Source organism: Halichoerus grypus, chromosome 11, assembly GCF_964656455.1.
Source record: "Halichoerus grypus chromosome 11, mHalGry1.hap1.1, whole genome shotgun sequence".
Lineage (NCBI taxonomy): Eukaryota > Metazoa > Chordata > Mammalia > Carnivora > Phocidae > Halichoerus > Halichoerus grypus.
This window is the reverse complement of record NC_135722.1, coordinates 2,605,435-2,625,644: the sequence shown is the minus strand read 5'-3', so window position 1 is coordinate 2,625,644 and position 20,210 is coordinate 2,605,435. Positions and strand designations below refer to the sequence as shown.

The following is a 20,210-nucleotide window of genomic DNA, read 5'->3' as shown; positions in this document are numbered from 1 at the left end:
CTGGAAGGTCTGGAACGTTCCAGGAGGGAGGAAGAGCCCTGAGAGGGAATGATTGCGCTCCACTGGAAGTCTCTCCCGCTTTAGAGCCTATCTCAGGGCAGAAACCCTCTGAGAAAGCTACCGGGGAGCCTTCTGCTTCTCCTCCAGGGCTCGAGGAGGCTTCGTACTGAAACGGACATAGGATTTTGCTGTTCGCAGACACGTGTGTGCCCCCTCTCTCTGCAGGCCTGTCATGCACCGGAATGTCCGCTACAACTGCAGGGTGATATTTCTCAACAGGTAGGTGGCGGCCGGGAGACAGTGCCCTGCGCACCGCCTCCCCCAGGCTCTGCTGCCCTGCGGCATGCTCTCTGGGAACCGCATGGTCGCTGGAACCCATGCGCCCTGGGAACCGCATGCTCCCTGGGAGCCATGTCTTAAGAGGCAGCTTCTGGCAATGTCCGGTCCTTAGGGAGGGCCGACATACGGGCAGGTGACCCAGGCGTCACTGCTTCTCCTGGCCTCTGCCCACCACGCTCACCTTCAGGTATTAGAAGGAGAGAGACCGCAGGGTGGGGCTGCTGTCGTTCGAGGGACGGTGGTGTGTCCTGCTGTCTTGGCGGACCCTGGACGTCAGCTGCCCGCACAGCTCAGCACACCTGCTGGGTCTTGGCGGCTCAGTCATTGTCCACCGTCAGGGGAGGGTGGACCTGTGGGCCGCCCCTTGTTAACGGGTGTTCATCTCAAGAGCCGTCCTGTTTTCCTCCCTGTAGGAAAATCCTGCTCATCAGACCCAAAATGGCCTTGGCCAACGAAGGCAACTATCGGGAACTGCGCTGGTTCACCCCGTGGTCACGGAACCGGTGAGTCCCCGGTGCCCCGAGCAGGGAAGCACAGGTTGTGGCCACTCTGTGGATGCTTGTTTCATGTCTTCCCTGGGCAGAGTCGTGGTCCGCATCCTGGGGGAGATACGAGAGAATTTGGGGGCAAGTTCCTGCCATTTTAGGTACAGCTGTCTTGAGGCTGCTGGTTACAGTATGGCCGATTGATTACAGAAAGCTCATCGACCGTGGCCCATCGGACGTCTCCTGTCCAGAGTCATCCTGTACGCCGGGGTGTCCACCGCGGCCTCGGGCTGTCCTCTGCATGGCAAGTGGTGCGGCAGCTTCCCTGGCCTCCCCCATAGGTAGTCTGTTTGTGACAGCCTTGGATGTCTTCTGACTTTGGCAAATGTCCCCTGGGGGCATGGTCACCCCTGGGTGAGAAACCTGTCCGCTGTTCTGGCCGGGGCTCCTGGCGTTTATGTGGTGCTGCGGCTGTGGCAGGTGCAGCTTCCGACATCGTGTCTTCAGACGCTGCACAGTTGTATGTAGGAAAACTTCGGGGATTTCTGTACTTTCGCCACCCCCTTCCTGCACAGTTCTGTGGGACTTCTCGCCGTCCTGGGCTGACCAGCCCCCTGCATCACTGTCTCTGACGAGTTGCTCATTTGCTGGCATGTGGCTTCTAGTATATTCCAGAGGTTCCCACCACCCCCTCCTGAGGTTGACTTCTAGATCACGGTTTACTCTAAGAGGATATAATCAGGACAGCCAAGTGGGAGAGATGCACGGGGCGGGCTCTGGGGGTGTACTGTTCTCCCCGGATCTCCACGCGGTCGCCAACCCAAGAACTCCCCAAACCTCATTCTTTGAAGTTTTCTGGAGGCTTCATTACAAGGCATGATTCATGAAATCATTGGCCTTTGGCCACTGAACTCAACCCCCAGTCTGGCTCCCTCCCCAGGTCTGGAGGTGGGTCCAAAAGCTCCAACTTCTGATCCCTGGCTTGGCTCCCCTGGCAACCAGAGGGCCTTTCCCACTGACACCATTAATGTAAAAACACCTGTACGGCTCTTATCTCCGGAAAATCCAAGGGCTTTAGGAGCTCAGTGCCAGGAAGACCAAATATATTCCTTAAGATAAATCATGATATCATACTTTCTAAGCAACGATCCACCAAAGGTGAATTTTTTAACATCTTGCCTGCGTGCAGATGTCTTTATTGGACTCTTACACGTGATGAATAGTTTTGCAGAATTAAAAAAAAATCCTAGGTTAAAAATAACTTTTCTGCATAGTTTTAAATGTATCGTGTGTAGGATTGCCTTTGGCTTGTGCTCTTGCTGGGGAGAAGTCGGTGTTACTCAGAGTCTTTTTAGCTCTCACGTGATTATTTTCTTTTCTCCTGGGCACGTCGAGAAGCTTCTTGTTATCTTTGGTCTTTTAAAATTTTGTTATATGGGCCTTGGTGTGGGTCTTTGGGCCCTTGTGTGAAGCCCTCTGTGGCCCGTGACCCGGAGACCCTGGTCCCTTAGTCTTGGGAAAGGTTGTCCTGTCCTTTCTGGGGGAGTTTCTGTTCTATTTTCTGTTTCTGGAACACCTCTTGATTGGGGATTCGATTTCCTGGACCGTTTCCTCTAGTCGTCTTATCTTTTCTTTCCCACATTCTAGAAGATTCCATCATCTTACTCTCTGCTCTACTGAGATTTAAATTTAGCTATCTTATTTTCCGTTTTGAGAGCTCTTTCTCGTTTTCTCATGCTTTCTTATGTAAAGCACTTTATTTGAGCGCCCTCCTTGACTGAGCCACACAGGGGTTAGTTTGCAGCCCTTACAGAGCAGGTGTCTGGAGTTGGGAGGTCGGACCTGCCTCTGCCACTCAGCTGGGCCACCTCGGGCCAGCAGAGCGACCCGATCTCTCTCTGCCTCGGGGACAGTCACGGCAGTGATCCCGTAGGGCTGTGGTTGTGGGGATGACAGAGTCTGTGTGTAAAGCGCTGAGCACAGCGCATGGCAGGTGTTAACATGGCATCCATGTCCTTGTGGTTTCCTTAGTTCTGAGAAGAGTGCTGGCAGGTGGTGGGGACCCAGCAAATATTTGTCGAATGCCCAAAGGTTATTGCTCAGGGATTTAAAGGACTCCTGAATCAATAAAAAACAGAAAAAATATTCAGTCAGAGAAACTCAAACAGAAAAATAAAGGTACAAAGAGCAAAGGAGAGGGTTCTAGAGGGGAGGGGGTTGGGAGGATGGGTTAGCCTGGTGATGGGTATTGAGGAGGGCACGTTCTGCATGGAGCACTGGGTGTTATGCACAAACAATGAATCATGGAACACTATATCTAAAACTAATGATGTAATGTATGGGGATTAACATAACAATAAAAAAATTAAAAAAAAAAAAAAGAGCAAAGGAGAAATTTGATAGAAGCAAAAAACAAACATGTGAATCGATGCTGGGTATTGCTAGAAATCAGGCCGATATCAACAGGCACCATGGTGAGATTTCTTTCTGTGCCACCCGAGCGGTAAAATAAAAGGTTGGAGAGCGCCAGGTCCTGGCGAGGGCGCCACTCCAAGGGGTCTTGTGAAGGACAGCACCCCCCCCTCCCCGTGTGCCGTGAGCCTGTGGGCACCTCACAGGGATGAGGCAGGGGTGAGGCGGGACGTCCACAGCGAGCGGCAGGGTGTGGACAGAGTGGGGACAGTGTGAGTCACATCAAGGCCGAGAGCAGGTGCACCGACCGCTGGCCGTAAGGGTGCGAAGCTGTTGGCGGGGCCGTTCCTCCATGGGCAGAGCTTCGTCCGTGCTGGGCCTCTGCTGTCCTAACCATGTGTGCCCAGTGGTTTTGACCTGACCATCGGGACTTTAATTTTTTTGAAGACTTATTTATTCATTTGAGGGAGAGCAAGATTGCACGAGCAGGGGGAGGGGCAGGGGGAGAAGCAGACTCCCCGCTGAGCAGGGAGCTGATGCGGGGCTCGATCCTAGGACCCTGGGGTCATGACCTGAGCCAAAGGCAGACGCTTAACCAGCTGAGCCACCCAGGTGCTCCTACTGTCGGGACTTTAATTTTGGGAACATTTTCTTATTTCCCATTTTCAGAGGCTTTTGTTCTTTGTTCTTCTTGTCCAGGAGCCTTTGCTGTCAGGCATCACGGGTCCTGGTCTTTTGTCAGCTCTCTACCCACGTACCTGTATTTTCTCTTGGGGTTCATTCCCCTAAATCTGTCCTCTGTGCCGTGCTCGCGGGAGGCTCTGTTCTTCAGATCTGTGCACGTTTGCAGTTTTTCAGATCCTTTTCACCATGTGCAGGCTCCCTTTTTCTTTTTCCACTGTCTGATCATCTCTTCTTTGAGATCTTTTACTGGGGCATGTTGTCTCTGAATTTCCTGGGCATCTAGGATCTCTCGTCTCTGTCGTGTGGGTGTGTGGGCCTCATGGTGGCTCATTTAGACGGACGCTGGCATGATTGTGCCTGTGGAAGGGGTGGTGGCAGGCACCGAGCTGGAGCAGCCAGCTCACACTTAGGCACCGTGGAAACGAGAAATTTTTACCCTCTGGGCGCTGTGCCAGTATGGTTTCCATAACTGGGCATGTTACTTTGTCCCCACCTTAGTAATGACTGCATGACAGGTTCAGGCCTCTTAAGAAAACAGAAAAAAATAACCTGGCTCTTGACTGCAGGAAAGTTAAGAATCTGCTCATTTTCCTTATGTTCTTAGATGTACCCCCAGATTTAAGCACAGCAAGACAGGGATCACAGGGGCTCTTGTAGCTCCTTGGGGGTGGAGAAGGCTTGTAATCAGCATGGCCAAAACTGGTTTCTTGGCAGGAATCCGCAGCTAGGTTTTTTCCAGAGGATGTTGGCTGGGAAGAAAGGGCATCCAGCTAGAGAAAGGCTTAGGCCATGCAGAGGAGTCAGGTGTAGGGACCATGGGAGGAGGTCGGACCAGCCTGAGCCAGGCTTTGGATGACAGGCTACAGTGCGGGACTTTTACTCATGATATTTTGGCTCCTTATGAACCCTGGAGAAGCTCACCTGCCACGTACGAGGTGCTCGCTGGCCTTGGAGCAGAGAGTGGACATGGAGGGGAGCACATACCATCTCCTGGTGGTGTTGCTTTGGTCTGGTACTCAGTGGGTCTTGGTGGGGGTGGAGGGGAGGGAGAGGAAAGGAGAAACCTTGGGGGGGGGGTTCTTCCCTTTAAAGAGAATTGACACAGTGACATCGCCAAGAGCAAGCCTGCCCGTGGTGGATAGAGAGCTCGCTGGGACGGCAGGGCGGCTCGGAGGCCAGCAGGGTCGAGGGTCCCCGTCCCCAGCGCAGGAGAGAAGGCAGCAGCCTCCAGTTTCCGAGCGTTACGATTTACTCAAGTAAAAGCTGCTAAAGTCATTCTGGAAGGTTCTTGTGAATTTCTCAGAAAGAAAAAAGAAATACACGTAATTAAAGGTGTTAGTGGTGCATCTTGTAACAGCCTATTTGAGGTCGGATCTGTGAACCGTGTATTTCTTACATTCTAGCCGTCCGTGCAGCCCCCTGGGAGGCCTTGTACCGAAGTGTGTATCAGACTCTGTCCGTCTTGTACCGTTGGGAGACTAATTCTATCATCTCGGTGATAACATGGGTTTGCAGTTGTGCATCGGGTTCATGCAATGTGATCTTTCGGACTCAGAAACTTTGATCAGGAGTTCCAGCTGGATTTCTCCCTGGGGCAACGTGACCACCCTGGAGAGAATGCCTGTGACGTGTCTCAGGAGCGCTGGACAGCAAGGCGCGGGAAGCCAAGTCGGTCGGAGCCCCCTGGGTGCCATGGTGTCTGCGAGGAAAGCGCACCAGAGCTTTCTCTGTTCACCCTACGTGCTTCCCTTTCTCTGAAGGGGATAGTTGAGGCACGTGTGAGCAGCTGACAGCCCTCTGCCTATTCGTGGGTTCGAAGCTCCCGGGTTGGCATTTGCTCACATTGGGATGCCATCTGTCCTGCTTTCCGAGATGCTCGTCTTCAGGTCTGTGGTGTTTCCCTCCCCAGGCAAACAGAGGAGTATTTTCTCCCCCGGATGATACAGGACGTGACAAAGCAGGTGAGTGTCTGGGAGTAGATCTCATTTTCCAGCCAGATGTCACTGTTCTAGGCTAACAGTGCACCACGTGGGGCAGGACTCTTCGGGTCAAGGCCCCAGAACCCGCCCTGACTGGTGAAGGAATAAAACCAAACAAGGGGAGAGATTCCTGTGCAAGTAGGGAGGCTGGAACCCTGGGGCGTGCTGGGCGCCCCCTTTCTCTTACGTCAGTGATGCTCTGCCTGTTCGTGCCTCCCCCTCTCCTCCGGCTCACCTGCTGGGGTACCCCGGGGAGCTGGGGGAGGGGTCCCCACCCCACCTTAGCAGGCTTTCTTTTTTTTTTTTTTTTAAAGATTTTATTTATTTGACAGAGAGACACAGCGAGAGCAGGAACACAAGCAGGGGGAGTGGGAGAGGGAGAAGCAGGCTTCCCGCTGAGCAGGGAGCCCGATGTGGGGCTCGATCCCAGGACCCTGGGATCATGACCTGAGCCGAAGGCAGACACTTAACAACTGAGCCACCCAGGCACCCCAGCGGGCTCTTTCTTGCTGGGACTGCTGCCTGGGCCATGGGACCACCCAAGAAGCCAAGTTCGGGCAGGGGGAGAGGTTCTAGTTACAAAACTTTAGGAAGACTTTACGTGGCTGCCTATTCAGTCTGTGAAGAACCAGCATTGGACATCTGTCGTGTCTTTTGGACCTGGCTGGCCCGGCCTTCAGAGCTGTGATCGTCCAGCCTGATCTGGGGGCCGCGTCCACCCTCTTCCTACGGGAAGCTGCTGGGGTGACAGCTGGAACCCTGCTCTATCCATTTCCCACAGGTGGTTGGAAGCCGGGGCACAGAGGGGCTGCTCTAGGGGGGCCCTGACTTCTCTAGTTTCTGCCTGAGTTCCCATGCTGGTTGCCAGGAGTATTAATTTGCTCAGGCTGCCGTAGAAAAGCACCTCAGATAGAGGGGATGTTGTTGAATAACAGATAGCTTTCAGTCCCAGAGGCCGACGCCCGAGATGCAGGCGCGGGCAGGGCGGGGTCCTCCTGAGGCCTCTCTCCTTGTGTGTGGATGGCCGTGCTCTCCCTGTGTCCTCACAGGGTCGTCCCTCCGTGCAGGTCTATGTCCTGATGTCCTTTTCTTATAAGGACCCCAGTCATATGGGATCGGGGCCCATCCTGGTGACCCCGTGTTACCTCGATCACCTCTGTAAAGGCCCCAGCTCCAGATACGGTCAGGTTCTGCGGTGCTGGGAGTCAGGGCTCCAACATAGGAATCTGAGCGGGACACCGTTGAGCCCACAACCCCGAGTTCTCTGTACCCCTAATGACTACACTCCAGGTAGTTCATGGCGATTTACGGAATCTTTCCAGTGGAGGGGTTTGCAGGGATTCAGCTAGACCTTAGGGACGGACCTGAGCTGGAGCAGGGGTCCCTCTCCCCTGATTCCCACCAGGTTCTGGCTCCTTTTGCCTCTTGGTCATCAGTGGTTTTCTCTGCCTTTTCCCTGGAGGACAGTGGCCGCCCTGCCCCCAGATGGAGGCTACCTCTGCTCGGGAGCCAGACTGTGTCTCTGGCTCGAGCTTTGATTCGTGAGCAAGGCCCTTCCAGAGGCCAGCTTGGGCTCGGTGCCTTCTGCGCGGACAGTCAGGGATGGGCACGGCTGAGGTTTGGGCAGGGACTCTCAGCCAGGTCTGGTCACCTCTGAAGTGACCTGGAAACTCATTTGACCATGAACTGCAGCAGTGAGCACACTTTGAAATCGTCATGACCCAGAGCAGACTGTGTGTGTGTGTGTTTCCGTGTGTCTGTGTCTGAAACAGACGTGTCTGCGACAGTCCTGACAGTAGGATGCTCCCCATTTCGTTCTTCTGGGATCGTAGTATGTCCTAAAATCCATCCCAGTGGAGATGCACTAGGCTGACATGGGACAGAGTCTGCAGTTGGAAGGGTTTTGCCTGGTAGTTGATTGAAGGCCCCAGTAACTGGGGATTAAGGTTCAGGGGTGTGTCCAGGAATAAGGTGAGGACAGCCCAGGACCCGCTGCACGTGGACAGTTCAGGCTGGGGGTAGTCAGTGAGCACAGCTCTGGATATGTGGTTTACCAGCCTATTGCTCTGAGCTTTCTCACGATGTGTGGATTCCAGCCGTGCCCACGTGCTCACGTTTGCCAGGGGAGCAGGGACACCGCAGTCCCACGGCGGCCAGCGAGGGTCCTGGGTTAGGGCTCTCCTCACAGCCACAGTGAACAGTGACCTTGTCCGGGGCAGGACGCATCAGGGAAGACAGGGCCAGGTTTACACTGTGGCTCTCGCCGTCAGCAGTAAAGGGTGTCGAACTCACACACGCACAGGGAGCCCGAGCCAAGTGTTCTAGGATGTGTTCCAGGCCTCGGGATTATTTCTTGGCTGAACAAGGGGATGCCTCTTCTGTAACGTTGGGACGAAGGGAGGTAGCCAAGTTGGACCAGGCTGGCCTGTGCCGGAGCGTCAGCGTGCCCGCCGGAGCATCCCACGTGTGACCGTCAGCGCCTGGTAGGCTCAGGGCCTCCTCAGACCTGTCTGGCAGCCCGGGGTGGCTCTGCCGCTGCCCGGGAGCTCCCACCACGCGTGGCTTGTGAATGTGGTTCTTGCTGATGGACACACTTGCACTCTGGCCCTGCCGCTCGGGAGCTGGACGACTTTGCTCAGGTTTCTTAAATGATCCTCAGGTCCTTCCAGGCACAGGGGTGGGACCACCTGGCCAGACTGGCGAGAGTGTGGGTGACGCAAAAAAGTGCAAAGTGCGACAGCCAGCTAAATGAGACCATTTACTCTTTTTTTTTTTTTTTTAAGATTTTATTTATTTGACAGAGAGAGACACAGCGAGAGAGGGAACACAAGCAGGGGGAGTGGGAGAGGGAGAAGCAGCTTCCCGCAGAGCAGGGAGCCCGATGGGGGGCTCGATCCCAGGACCCTGGGATCATGACCCAAGCCAAAGGCAGATGCTTAACAACTGAGCCACCCAGGTGCCCTGAGACCCTTTACTCTTAATAACGAAGATGACCGTGGGGATTTGTGCCAACGGAAACTTGAAGAGCAGAGTGACAGTTTGTCACGGCCCCAGTGAGCCCTGCAGCCACGCAGAGCACAGCGTCCGGCTAGTGAGATTCCCTCTGGTGCCGGGCCGCCTGGGCTGGGAACGCTCCCACGCTGGGGCTGGGAGGAGAAGGGCAGCGAGGTCAGGATGCAGCCCAGACGGGGCATGGCCAAGGGATCTCGTGCGCTTTGTCCTCCGACTGCAGGAGACTGTGCCCTTTGGAGACGCAGTGCTGGCCACTTGGGACACCTGCATCGGGAGCGAGATCTGCGAGGAGCTCTGGACACCCCACAGGTCAGCCTCGGCCCCCTGTGCGCGGCAGCCCTGGCGGCGTGGCCTTGGGCTGTGGAGGCATCGGGGCTGGGAGGGCGGGGCGGGGCGCACAGCCCGTCGCTTCCTGTCAGCCGCCTCTGCCCACAGCCCGCATGTGGACATGGGTCTGGACGGCGTGGAGATCTTCACCAACGCCTCGGGCAGCCACCACGTGCTGCGCAAAGCACACGCCAGGGTGGATCTGGTGACCATGGCCACCACCAAGGTAGGCGTTGGGCCACGATGCTGGAGCGTGCATGCTGCGGGCTGGTGCCGCGTTCCACACGCCCGGGTGCCCGGAGCCCAGGCGGCAAGGACGCGTGGTGGGCATCGGTGCCCGTAGTTGGGGCCCGTGCTCAGCAAACGTGCACGGGCTCCTCTGCTGGGGCCCCAGCTGCCTGATCTCATTTAACCCTGGCCGCACCCCAGGGAGGCAGGCGCTGCGACCCCTGCCTCTGGAGCAGGGCACCCGGTTCGTGCCACCAGTGGCCACGGGCTCGCACCCCCAGGCCCCCGCCGCGTGCAGGCAGTTTCCCTGCAGCGGAGCTCTTTATGGTGTGGCGGGAGGGCCGAGGAAGGGCAGGTGACGTCCCGCTGCCACTCGCGTCTTCCAGAACGGGGGGATCTACCTGCTGGCCAATCAGAAGGGCTGTGACGGGGACCGGCTCTACTATGACGGCTGCGCCCTGATCGCGATGAACGGCCACATTTTTGCGCAGGGGGCCCAGTTCTCCCTGGACGACGTGGTAAGAGTGAGCTCGCGCATCCCTGGGAGTGACCGCGCGGGGGGGGGGGGCAGGCTGTGTGGTGACAGCAGAGCGGGGGACCCCTGGGTCCCCCGGGAGGACGTGGAGCTGGAGCCGCCTCGGGAATAAGCAGGCACCAGTCCCCGCAGCGAGGAGGGGCGTTTGGTGGGGGGCCTCATCCACAGGAGTGGAGCAGAGGGGAGCTCGGTGAGGCCACTTGAGACCCACTCGCTCTTGCCCACGTGTCCAGGCATGTGCGTGTCAGCTGTCGGCCTGACGCCACCCTGCCCCCGCGTCCTGGAATGCTTAGCTGTCTTCAGGCCGGGTCGATGTGGCCCAGACGCTGGGCCGCATGTCAGAGCCGCGGGCACCTTGCCCAGGACTGACTGGCAGTGGACTGGGGTCACCTGCACCAGGAGAAGCAGGCGTGTGGGTGCCTGCAGGCTCTGGGCCCCAGCCAGGCCTCAGGGTTGGTTACCTGGGTATTTGCATTTTAAGCATATACCTAGGTGATTCATAAGCACACGAAAACCCGAGGACCATTGCCACCCGTTACCCCAAGGGGGCTCGCAGGCTGGAATTATCTGATTTTGTCCGAGCGTTCAGGGAGAGAGGGCATCGCTGTCCTCTGGCCGTGCTGTCCTGCCACGTCCTCCTTGATCCGCCCAAAATGATCGGAAGAAATTGTGAGGCGCATGGAGCCATTGCACAGAGCAGCAGAGCTGCTGACCATGCCCTAGGACGTGCTCCTCGGGGTCTTCCGAACCTCGTGGGCTGCCTGGCACTGGGTCGGGCGTTTATGTTGATGCTAACCCGTTTTGGGGAAAAGTGGAATGGGGTCTTCTTCTCATGAAAAGATTCACGCCATAGTTTTCGGTTTTTGTTTTTGTGGGCTCACTCTTCCCTTGGCTTTGTTGCATGGAAAATATGGTGGCTTTGGTGGCCCATCACTTTGGGAAATGACGGGAGGACCAAAGGATGGATGAGCTCTATTTTCTCTCTCTCTGTGGAAGTGTCCAGCCTGGGTCGGGCCCGGTGTTGACAGCGGCAGATGCCCACAGGCCTGTTAGCAGGAGTGTCCCGTGTCACGCGGTGGTGCACAGGACTAGCTCCCGCTGCCCCCGACTTGCATGCAATGACACAATATTCTAGTGACATAAGTTGACTGGGAGTATTTTTTCATGAAGATAGGAATAATATAAATAAATTGAAAGCTTCTCTTTTTTGCTGTTTTTTGAAAGTTTATTCTTTTTCTATCTCGTGGTATTTTTTACTCGTAATACTCCTGTCTCATCTGGTTGTGAAGGCAGGGACATGTCACCGCGATCACACAGGCAGCACATCCAGGCCCCTCGTGTGGATCGCCGGGGCTCTGGCTCCACCTCTCTGCCGTGCTCCAACCCAGCCTTCCTCTGTGTGGGCTTGGATCTGGGCTTGCCTCTCCTCCTGGTCACAGGGTGGCTGCAGCAGCTCCAGCCATCTCATCTCCACACAGCCACAAGTGAAGCAGAAAAGGGGCCCTTGCTCCCAAGAGTCCTTTTAAGAGGGGAGAAGCTGTCTCGGAAGTCCGCGGCAGATGTGCATTGGAAGAGTCGGGTCCTGTGCCACGATTGAGGCACCGCTGCCACGTGTCTGAGTTCACCGGAGGTTCTGGTGGCAACAGCGAGAGGGAAGGGCTTTGGGTCAGCAACAACACTGCTGTGCCCTCTCCCTGGGCCCCTGGGAGCCCACAGGTCCCCAGTCCTGCCTTAGAAGGCGTGACTCTGTGCAATTTGGCACACCCATGAGAATAGCCAAATGACACATGCAAATGGGGGAAACAGGAAACACGCTTTCTCTTTGAAACCCCTTCTCCAGGAAGTCCTCACTGCAACGTTGGATCTGGAGGACGTCCGAAGCTACAGGGCAGAGGTTTCATCTCGAAACCTGGCGGTGAGTTCATAGAGGCACACGTGGGTGCCTGACAGCGCCCCGAGGACTCTTTTCTTAAATCCTGTATTTACTGACCGCGTCATTGAGCCGTTATTCCCATGCCACACCGTGGTGCGGTGGTTTCGGGCACCCTCACGGGCTCATGCAGCCGTCAGCACGTCAGCACAAAAGAAACCCAGAGCCGCTAGCCTCGCTCTGCAGCCCCCTCCCGCCCTGCACAGCCACCAGCCTGCCTTCGGTCTCTGGGTTGTGGGCGTTGCACGTAGATGAAATTACATGTGTCGCTGAGCACAACGTCTGCAGGGTCCCTGTCCAGCAGCTGTCAGGGCTTTGTGCCTTTTCACGGCCGAAGACCGGTCCACGGAGCGGGTACGCTACACAGTGATGATCCAGCCTCCGCTGAGGACACGTGGACCGTGTCTGTTTTCTGTCTGATGAATGATGCTCTCCGAACGTGTGTACGAGTTCTTGTGCGGACTGTTTCTCTTGGGCGTGCACCTGGGAGGGGGGCTGCGGGGCCACACGGTCACCCCGTGCGTGCACCTGTGAGGGACTGTCAGGCCGTCCACAGCAGAGGCCCCTCCACGTCCGAGGCTTCCAACGCTGGGTCCCGTCTGTCTTTCCGACTCCAGCCGCCCCGCTTGGAGCGACGGCACCACTGTGGCTCTGACGCCCGTCCCCACGGGCTTGCTGCTGCGGGGGCGTCATGTCGCGAATCTCCATCAGCAGGCCAGCAGGGTGAGCCCCTACCCCCGCGTGAAGGTGGACTTCGCCCTCTCGTGCCATGAGGACCTGCTGGCGCCGCCGTCAGAGCCCGTCGAGTGGAAGTACCACAGTCCCGCGGAGGAGATCAGGTGGGCGCCCCTGCCCACAGAGGGAGGGGTGGTGCTGGTCCCGGGGCGCCGTGCCGGGGGGCGGGGGCCGGAGCAGTGCGGGCGGCTGGTTCCCAGAACCTGCCCGGGGTGGCCGCCCAGTGAGGAGGAGGCCGTGCGGCATCGGGGTTGAGGGCGTGGGGGGCGCAGCCAGTCGGCCTGGCTTCCTCGCCCAGCCCTGCCGCATCCTGGTGCCGGGGCCTTGGGCACAGGGGCCCTGCCTGTCCTTTCCTTTTTGTGTCTTAGTTTTTCTGCTTCAAAATGGGGCCAAAAGATAATCACCTACCTCCCAGGGCCGTTAGGAGACAAAAATGCATTAATTCCCATGAAGCGCTTAACACAGAGATTTGGTGAATCGGGAGGGCCCCTCCCCCCGGCAGTTCTCCCTGGTGCTGCTCCTACCTGGGCCCCTGCCCCCAGGTAAACTGCAGACCAGGTCAGCAGCTCCCAGGCCTCACGTGTCCCCTTGCTCCCCAGCCTTGGACCCGCATGCTGGCTCTGGGACTTTCTGAGACGCAGCCAACAGGTGAGATGTCCAGTGTTTGTGTTTGATTCCACGGCAGCCTAGGGATTTTCTTTTCTTCACGCTGCCTCCATCAGGAGCTTAGTCTATGTGAGGCAGAGGCCAAAGGGCACACGGGGGTTTGGCTCCATCTTTGGAGCCCTGGCTGATGACACTCAGAGTGACAAGACGGCGTCCCCCGCTGGTCCCGTGCGCCTGACGTCTGTACTGGGCAGATGCCCAGGTGCCTAGATGCCCTTCACTGCCCTTCACAGCGGGAGGGCTCTCTTCCCTCTGGAAAACCCGTCTGAAATATGTGGCGCATCTTTGTTCCCCCCACGTCTGTGGGTGGAGCTGGGCTAAGTTTGGGGCACGTTGCTTCTCTGAGGCTCTGCTCACACCTGCCTTTGGTTGGCCCATTCCAGGCCGGGTTTTTCTTGCCCCTGAGCGGCGGGGTGGACAGCGCAGCCACCGCCTGCCTCGTCTACTCCATGTGCCACCAGGTCTGCGAGGCCGTGAAGCACGGAAGTAGGTGGCGTCCGCTGGTCTGAGCAAGGCTCCGGGGGTGGGGACTGGGCTGAGGAGAGCCCCGGGTCCTGGCCATCGTGGGTGAAGGAGGCTCTGCAGATGCGCTCAGATGTCCCAGCAGGACCTGGGGACAGCAGGCCATTAAAGCCCCTTCCTGGGGCTCAGGCCCATGTGGCCGTGTCCATCAAGCCCTCTGCCCGCTGCTGGGGAGGGCAGTGTGGCCCCGGCCTTGGGCCCAGGCAGACCCGGGTCAGGATCCTTCCCCGTGTCGAGCATCCCCTTAGCGTGCCCGCCAGAAACACGAGGGGAAGGCTCTGTAGTGGAGACCTTGCCCGGGCGAAGGGAGGGACTGGGCTCTGAGCACCGCGTGCAGCCGGGGGCCGCTACCTGCTACCCGCCGTCTGCTGGTTTTCAGACCAGGAAGTGCTGGCTGACGTCCGGGCCATCGTGGACCAGCTCAGCTACACCCCCCAGGACCCCCGGGAGCTCTGCGGGCGTGTGCTGACCACCTGCTACATGGCCAGTGAGAACTCGTCCCAGGAGACGTGTGACAGAGCCCGGGAGCTGGCCCGGCAGATCGGAAGGTAGGGGAGGCGGCCGGCACTGGGGGGGGCTGGTGCGACGGGACCCGCGCCACCCGAGGCCCCGCCCGAGCCCACACTCGTGCTTAGATGCGTGTCCAGGGTTGAGCAGGTTGCTACGGTCTCTTGTGAGCCAGGTTTTAGGGAGACTGTTTCCGTTCCCCCCAGAGCCTAGCTGTGTCTGATCGCCACCCCTCCTTCCCATCATCCTTGCGTCCCAGGCGCCGGGCAGCAGGGCTCGTGGGCCCTCCTGTGTGGGAGCCCGGGACCCCACTCACCGCTCGGTACTGGCCGCTACCCGCTCCCACCCAGCCGGCTCCCTGTACCTGGGGAATGGGGAGGGGCGGCCTCTCTCCCGATGGGGCGCCTCGGTCCATTCAGGCTCTTCGTTTCTTCTGCTGCTTGGGGAACAGTGTGGAGCTGCCCGTTGCCTGTGCCGAGCTCAGCTAAAGCCCCCCAGCAGTGCTGCTCCTGGCCGCGTCCCCCAAGGAGCTGAAAACAGGGGCTCAAACAGACATTTGTGCCCAGGCTCACGCAGTAGCCCGAGCGCAGAAGCAGCTCAAGCTGTCGGGTGACAGACGGATGAGTAAACGAGATGAGTTCTGGGCCAAGAATGGGGTATCGGTCAGCCTCAGAAGGGAAGGACCTCTGTCACCTGCTACCTCGTGACAACCCCGGAAGATGCGATGCGCGGTGAAATCCGCCAGGCACCAAGCATCACGGACCGCGGGCATGCCCAGGATAGGCGGCCCTACAGGGACAGAGAGCGGGGCGGGTGCAGACGGGCACAGGGCTCCCTGGGGCGCAGGTGCGTTCCGGAACCCGACAGAGATGCCGGCTACATAGCACCGTGAGCTCGCCCCGAGCGTGTGCGTGCACGCGGCTGGGATGGTGACCTCGGGGCTACGTGTGTTTTAGCGCATTGCACGCACACACCCCGTGCACACCGCCCTGCCCTTTCCCCGGCAGCCACCACGTCGGTCTCAACATCGACCCGGCGGTGAAGGCCGTCCTGGGCATTTTCAGCCTGGTGACGGGTAAAAGGCCTCTGTTCGCGGCCCATGGAGGAAGCAGCAGGGAGAACCTGGCCCTGCAGAACCTGCAGGTGAGCCTCCCAGCCGGGCCCTTGTCCCCGCGCGGGGGCCGCAGGGAGGGAGCCCCGTGGACCCGAGTGTGAGTGTGCAAGAGCTAGAGGGCGCAGGGGTGTCCGAGAGCGCTGCGTGGGTGGAAGCTTGTGTGCGTGCGTGTGAGTGCACAAGCGTGTGCGTTAGAGGTGGTGGGGGAGACGGTGCACACACAGGTGTGAGGGCTCTGCATCTTCAGGGAGAGGCTCCACGCGCCCTACCTCCGGGGCTGCCGCGGGGGAGCCAGACGCCGGCTGGTTGGTGGAGGGGAGGAGGGACCCTGGGCTCCAGCCGCTGCGCTCTGTCCCATCTCTCCCTTTTCTTCTGGCCACAGCGGCCTTCCCTGCTCCGGAAACGCTGGCTGTGAGGGGGGGTGCAAAAAGGGGCCTAGACTTCTTTGCAGCCCCGTCCCGCCCCGGAGCTCTCTCGGCTCCCCGGCTCCGGGTCCATCCACCTGGGATACGGTGCCGCCCGCTGTCAGGCCCGGAGGACCCTGCTTCCTCTGGACGCTAGAAAGCTCCTACGCTACTTGGAGCCCCTTTCCCTGGAGCTGTACGGGGGGCGGGGGCCAGTGTGTGTGTGTGTCCTCCCATGTCCAGCACAGGGTGACATTTCCTGTTGTGTCCCCCAGGCGCGGCTAAGGATGGTCGTGGCCTATCTCTTTGCTCAGCTGAGCCTCTGGGCCCGGGGCGCTCGCGGTGGACTGCTGGTGCTCGGATCGGCCAACGTGGACGAGAGGTGCGTGTGCCTGGCTCCCGAGCGCCCCAGATCTCCAGGGGCGCATGCTCCCCGAGACAGTGTTTCCAGACCCCCACCCATTCTCACTGCGTCTGCGAGACACACGGTGTGGGGGTCACATCACCCCGTGGCACAGGCCACGTCTGGTACCCACGGGACGTCATTGCTCCAAACCTTCCAGATGACTCGGGTGTGGAGACAGGTCAACACTGTTTCCTTCTGGCTCCCCGCCCACCGGCCCAGCTCAGACCAGCTGCACCTGCCTTGGGGCTCTTCCTTTGCACTGGGTCTGGAATCTGTCTCCCCACCCCACCTCGCTTGGCTTCACCCATCTCTTTCTCCTGGGCAGTTTCACTGCATCCTAGGTCCTTGCTCTGTCCAATTTTCGCTCCCAAGCAGATACCTCATTTCTGATGTGGACTTGAAATACTTTCTCATATTGGTCGAAAAAACTCAGAGCCTCCCTCTTGTTCTCTAGATAAATTTCAGCTGACTGTTAGGGTGAGCAGTGGAAGCTGGGAGGACGCCTCCAGCCTTGGTTTCTGCGTTTCTCTCCGGCGGGCCTTGTTAGCAGCGGGGGTCAAGAAACGTATCTGTCATTTATTCAACTATTCATCTATGCATCAGTTTATCCATCCATCTGTCCACCCATCTATCCATCCGTCCATCTGTCCATCCACTCACCTATCCACTCATCCATCCATCCATCATCCATCCATCCCGCCAGCCATCCATCCATCCACCCACCCACGCATCCCTCCACCCACCCATCCATCCATCCATTGTCCCACTCACCCACCCATCTGTCCATCAGTCTGTCCACTCGTCATCCGTCCATCCATCCATCTTTCTAGGTGTATCATGAATGTCTTAAATCTTTCTACATTCTTGCACATCTGCAAATGTGTTCTCTGTTAAATATTACTTTGGACTTTTGGATTCTACTTCCTACTTATGACAATTTGAAATTAGCACCCTTTAGCTGGTAAAAAATCTCCCCGTTCTCATGCACATTTTGTCAATTTCCATTGCTTTTTTTTTTTTGTTACCCCCGGTGCTTCTGTAAGGAAAGGATTTTTCAGGAGGGGTATGACGGCTAGTGCATATCCTGAACCTGATGTAGTTGAGAATATTGGTGCGTTTTGTTCTGTTTGCTTTTAAACACGAGTTTGACTTCTTATCTTTGATACGGTGCTGCTACCATAATTGTTTTATTGAAATATTTCTCATCATAATTCTTATCCATTGTCTTCTGGGATTTAATATTTAAGCAAAAAATAGCAGTGATTTTTTTTCCAGGGTGGGAATGGGCTTCTGGGTGCTTAAAGGTTTTCTATGGCGTCTATTTACGTATTCATCTGTTTTCATCACTTTTTGCTGCCAGGCCTCTCTTACGGGTACATAGAAGTCTGTCTACAGCCGCAGAAACTTTTCAGTTGTGCTTCCTCTGTTGTCTTTGTTTCCTGTCCCTGCTGGGACGAGTGTCCCTCACTGTGTCCCCGTCTACGATCTACCCGTTGCTCACATCCCAGGGTAGAGCCTCCAGTCTGAGTCTCTGCCATGCTGGTTCTCATTTAAACGTTACTTCTCATCCTAACTTTGGTTCTGTTGCATTCTGATTTGCTCACTCCTCAAGGAATTGATAAAATATGTGCCACGTGTCAGGCGGTCTTCTTGGTGCCGTGAATAAAACAGCAAAGTAATTCCCATTTGATTCTAGTGGAGGGAGACAGGTAATAGGAAAACTAATCGCATGTGTAGGAAGTGGAAAGTCTACGAAGAAAACCAGGGTAGGCGCGGGGAGAGTTTGGGCATTTGGGCTTGTAAGTAGGGTGGCCAGGGAAGGCCTGTATGAAAAGTTGGTTTATAAAGGAGGAGGGCAAATGCAGCCAGGAGAACGGCCTGTGCAAATGTCCTGTGATGAGAGCTCACCAGGACAGAGAGCGGTTGTCCCTCGTCTGCAAAGCCCCGTCTTGTCCGAGGGAGGTCCTGGGAGCCCGGCTGGGACAGGTCGGAGGAAAGTGGTGGGTGAGGGGACCGCGGGTCAGCTCTTTCTAGAAGTTTCACCTGCAGGAGAGGGGAGGTGCAGGGTGGAAGCTGGCAGGAGCAGTGAGACAGGGAAAGGTGTTTTCTTAAGGTTTGATGAGAGAGGTCTAGCAGTTGCTGATGAGGAAGGGGGACGTGGGTGGACAGCTGCCGTGCCGTCACGAGGAGGTGGGAGCGGGCGGCCAGGCGAGGGGCCGGCTTTACTGGGAGCCCAGCTAGTGTGTCCACGGAGTAGCAGGAGGCCACAGAGCGGATGGCCCAGATGCGGGTTGGGGGAGGTGTAAGGTCGGGGCCACAACTGCCCTCGCGAGGCAGGAAACAGTCACCAGCCGAGCGAGGGTGCGGGGCAGGCGGTGGGCATTTGAGGGGAGTGGTGACGAGCGAGCGAGACGGGTCAGGGAACCAGGTGGGCAGCGCCAGCCCTAAGGACGCCCCGGAGGTGGGGTCACGCTTTCCAGCCAGCCGTGTCCAGCTGCGTACGCGTGTGGAGCATGGGAGCCGGGCGAGGGTGGCAGAGAGAGAGGGACACGGGAGCTGAGGAGCCGCAAGGAGAGGTGAGGAGGGGTGAGCACGAGGCGCAGGCCAAGTAAGCCACAGACCCTGGGTCCTGGTGCAGTGGAGGCTGCAGGAATGAGCCGCCACCCCCGTGTCCCGTGATCCGCTGGGAGACGGACTGAGCATCGGGCGGTACTCATGGCTGTGGTTGATTACAGCCAAAGGATGCAGAGCAGAAGGCGCATGGAGAAAACCAGGCCCAGGCTTCCAGAATCATCTCCCAGGGGAGCGTCACCGATGTGCTTCCTTCCCTGGCCACACCTGTGACAGCAGGGAAGCATGTCAGAGACTCCGCGCCCAGGAGTTGCTCTGGGGGCTGGTCACACGGGCACCGTCCCCCTGGCATGGACCGGGCTTTCAGTCCCAGAAGGAGAGCAGTGCTCAGCACCAACCAGTTCACGCGGCCTGGGGGGGCGGCGAGGCGTGCTTGGCTCCTGGTGTATTTTGGCATCACAGGGAGAACCGACAGGATTTGCTGGTGGACCAGACGTGGGGTGAGGATGCCCAGGCCGACCCAAGCCACCGGAAGGATGGACTGGTGTTTGGCTGGATGTGGAGGCGCAGGAAGCGGGTGGGGAGGTCAGGGTCCAGTGTCGGGAATGTCGGCTTTGACACGTCTTCCAGACACGCCCATGGAGGTGTGTGGTGGGCAGTCATACGGGGATTCTGGAGTCCCGGGGTGAGCCGCACCCCCAAATCTGGAAGTCTGCGGATGGTGAAATGCCATTTAAAGCTACGAGGGCTGCTGGGCCTGTGGGACTGAATGTTTACAGAGAAGGGAGTGGGTCAGGGGGCCCAGATTCCAACATGAGGAAGCTGCCGACAAGAGCACCCAGCCGGTGCGCGTGGAACCGGGAGGACAGGCGCCCAGAGCCAGGCAGAGGGGCTGTTTTGGGGCGGCTGGTGCTTGTCGCTCGGGTATGGGGAGGACTGGTGGCTTTTTACTGGAGAGGCCAGGGCAGGGAGCTGGTGGCGAAGCTCGAGAGAGAGCTGGAGGGGAGTGGACACGGCCCCGAGAGGTTCGGCTTGGGGGGCAGGGGCGCATGGGGCGAGGGAGGACAGGAAGGCCGCGGCCGTCGGGCATTACCTGTGCTCATGGGACTGGAGGGGGCAGGTTGTTGGAGCCTGTGAACCTGCCCGTTAGCGGACCATCCCAGCCGGACACGGTCAGCTCCCGGTGCTTCTCGGAGCGGGTGGAGCCCATCGTCCCCTCCGGCCAGCAGTCCCTGTCCCCACTCAGCCGCCCCTTCAACAGGAGGGGGACCGGTGGAGTGCCCACCTTGGGGTGGATGGGAGGAGCCCTGCTCAAGGTGGCACCAGGTTTACCTGCTCTTCTGTTTGGTGCCCT

At 58.1% G+C, this 20,210-nt stretch overlaps 1 protein-coding gene across 3 annotated transcripts in view; it reads left to right on the top strand.

The window, feature by feature from the left end:
• NADSYN1 (NAD synthetase 1) overlaps nucleotides 1-20,210 on the top strand; it is a 33,723-nt gene that overhangs the window by 6,756 nt on the left and 6,757 nt on the right. For 2 of the 3 annotated variants that reach the window (XM_078057635.1, XM_078057636.1), the window contains exons 4-16: nucleotides 226-279; nucleotides 753-842; nucleotides 5,830-5,881; nucleotides 9,132-9,220; nucleotides 9,347-9,464; nucleotides 9,853-9,984; nucleotides 11,842-11,916; nucleotides 12,643-12,770; nucleotides 13,266-13,314; nucleotides 13,716-13,818; nucleotides 14,234-14,402; nucleotides 15,369-15,504; nucleotides 16,155-16,261. In XM_078057635.1, the coding sequence (XP_077913761.1) occupies nucleotides 226-279; nucleotides 753-842; nucleotides 5,830-5,881; nucleotides 9,132-9,220; nucleotides 9,347-9,464; nucleotides 9,853-9,984; nucleotides 11,842-11,916; nucleotides 12,643-12,770; nucleotides 13,266-13,314; nucleotides 13,716-13,818; nucleotides 14,234-14,402; nucleotides 15,369-15,504; nucleotides 16,155-16,261 (1,302 nt within the window). The remainder of the gene's footprint in view (nucleotides 1-225; nucleotides 280-752; nucleotides 843-5,829; nucleotides 5,882-9,131; nucleotides 9,221-9,346; nucleotides 9,465-9,852; nucleotides 9,985-11,841; nucleotides 11,917-12,642; nucleotides 12,771-13,265; nucleotides 13,315-13,715; nucleotides 13,819-14,233; nucleotides 14,403-15,368; nucleotides 15,505-16,154; nucleotides 16,262-20,210) is intronic. The other variant, XM_036067762.2, reaches the window with a different exon arrangement.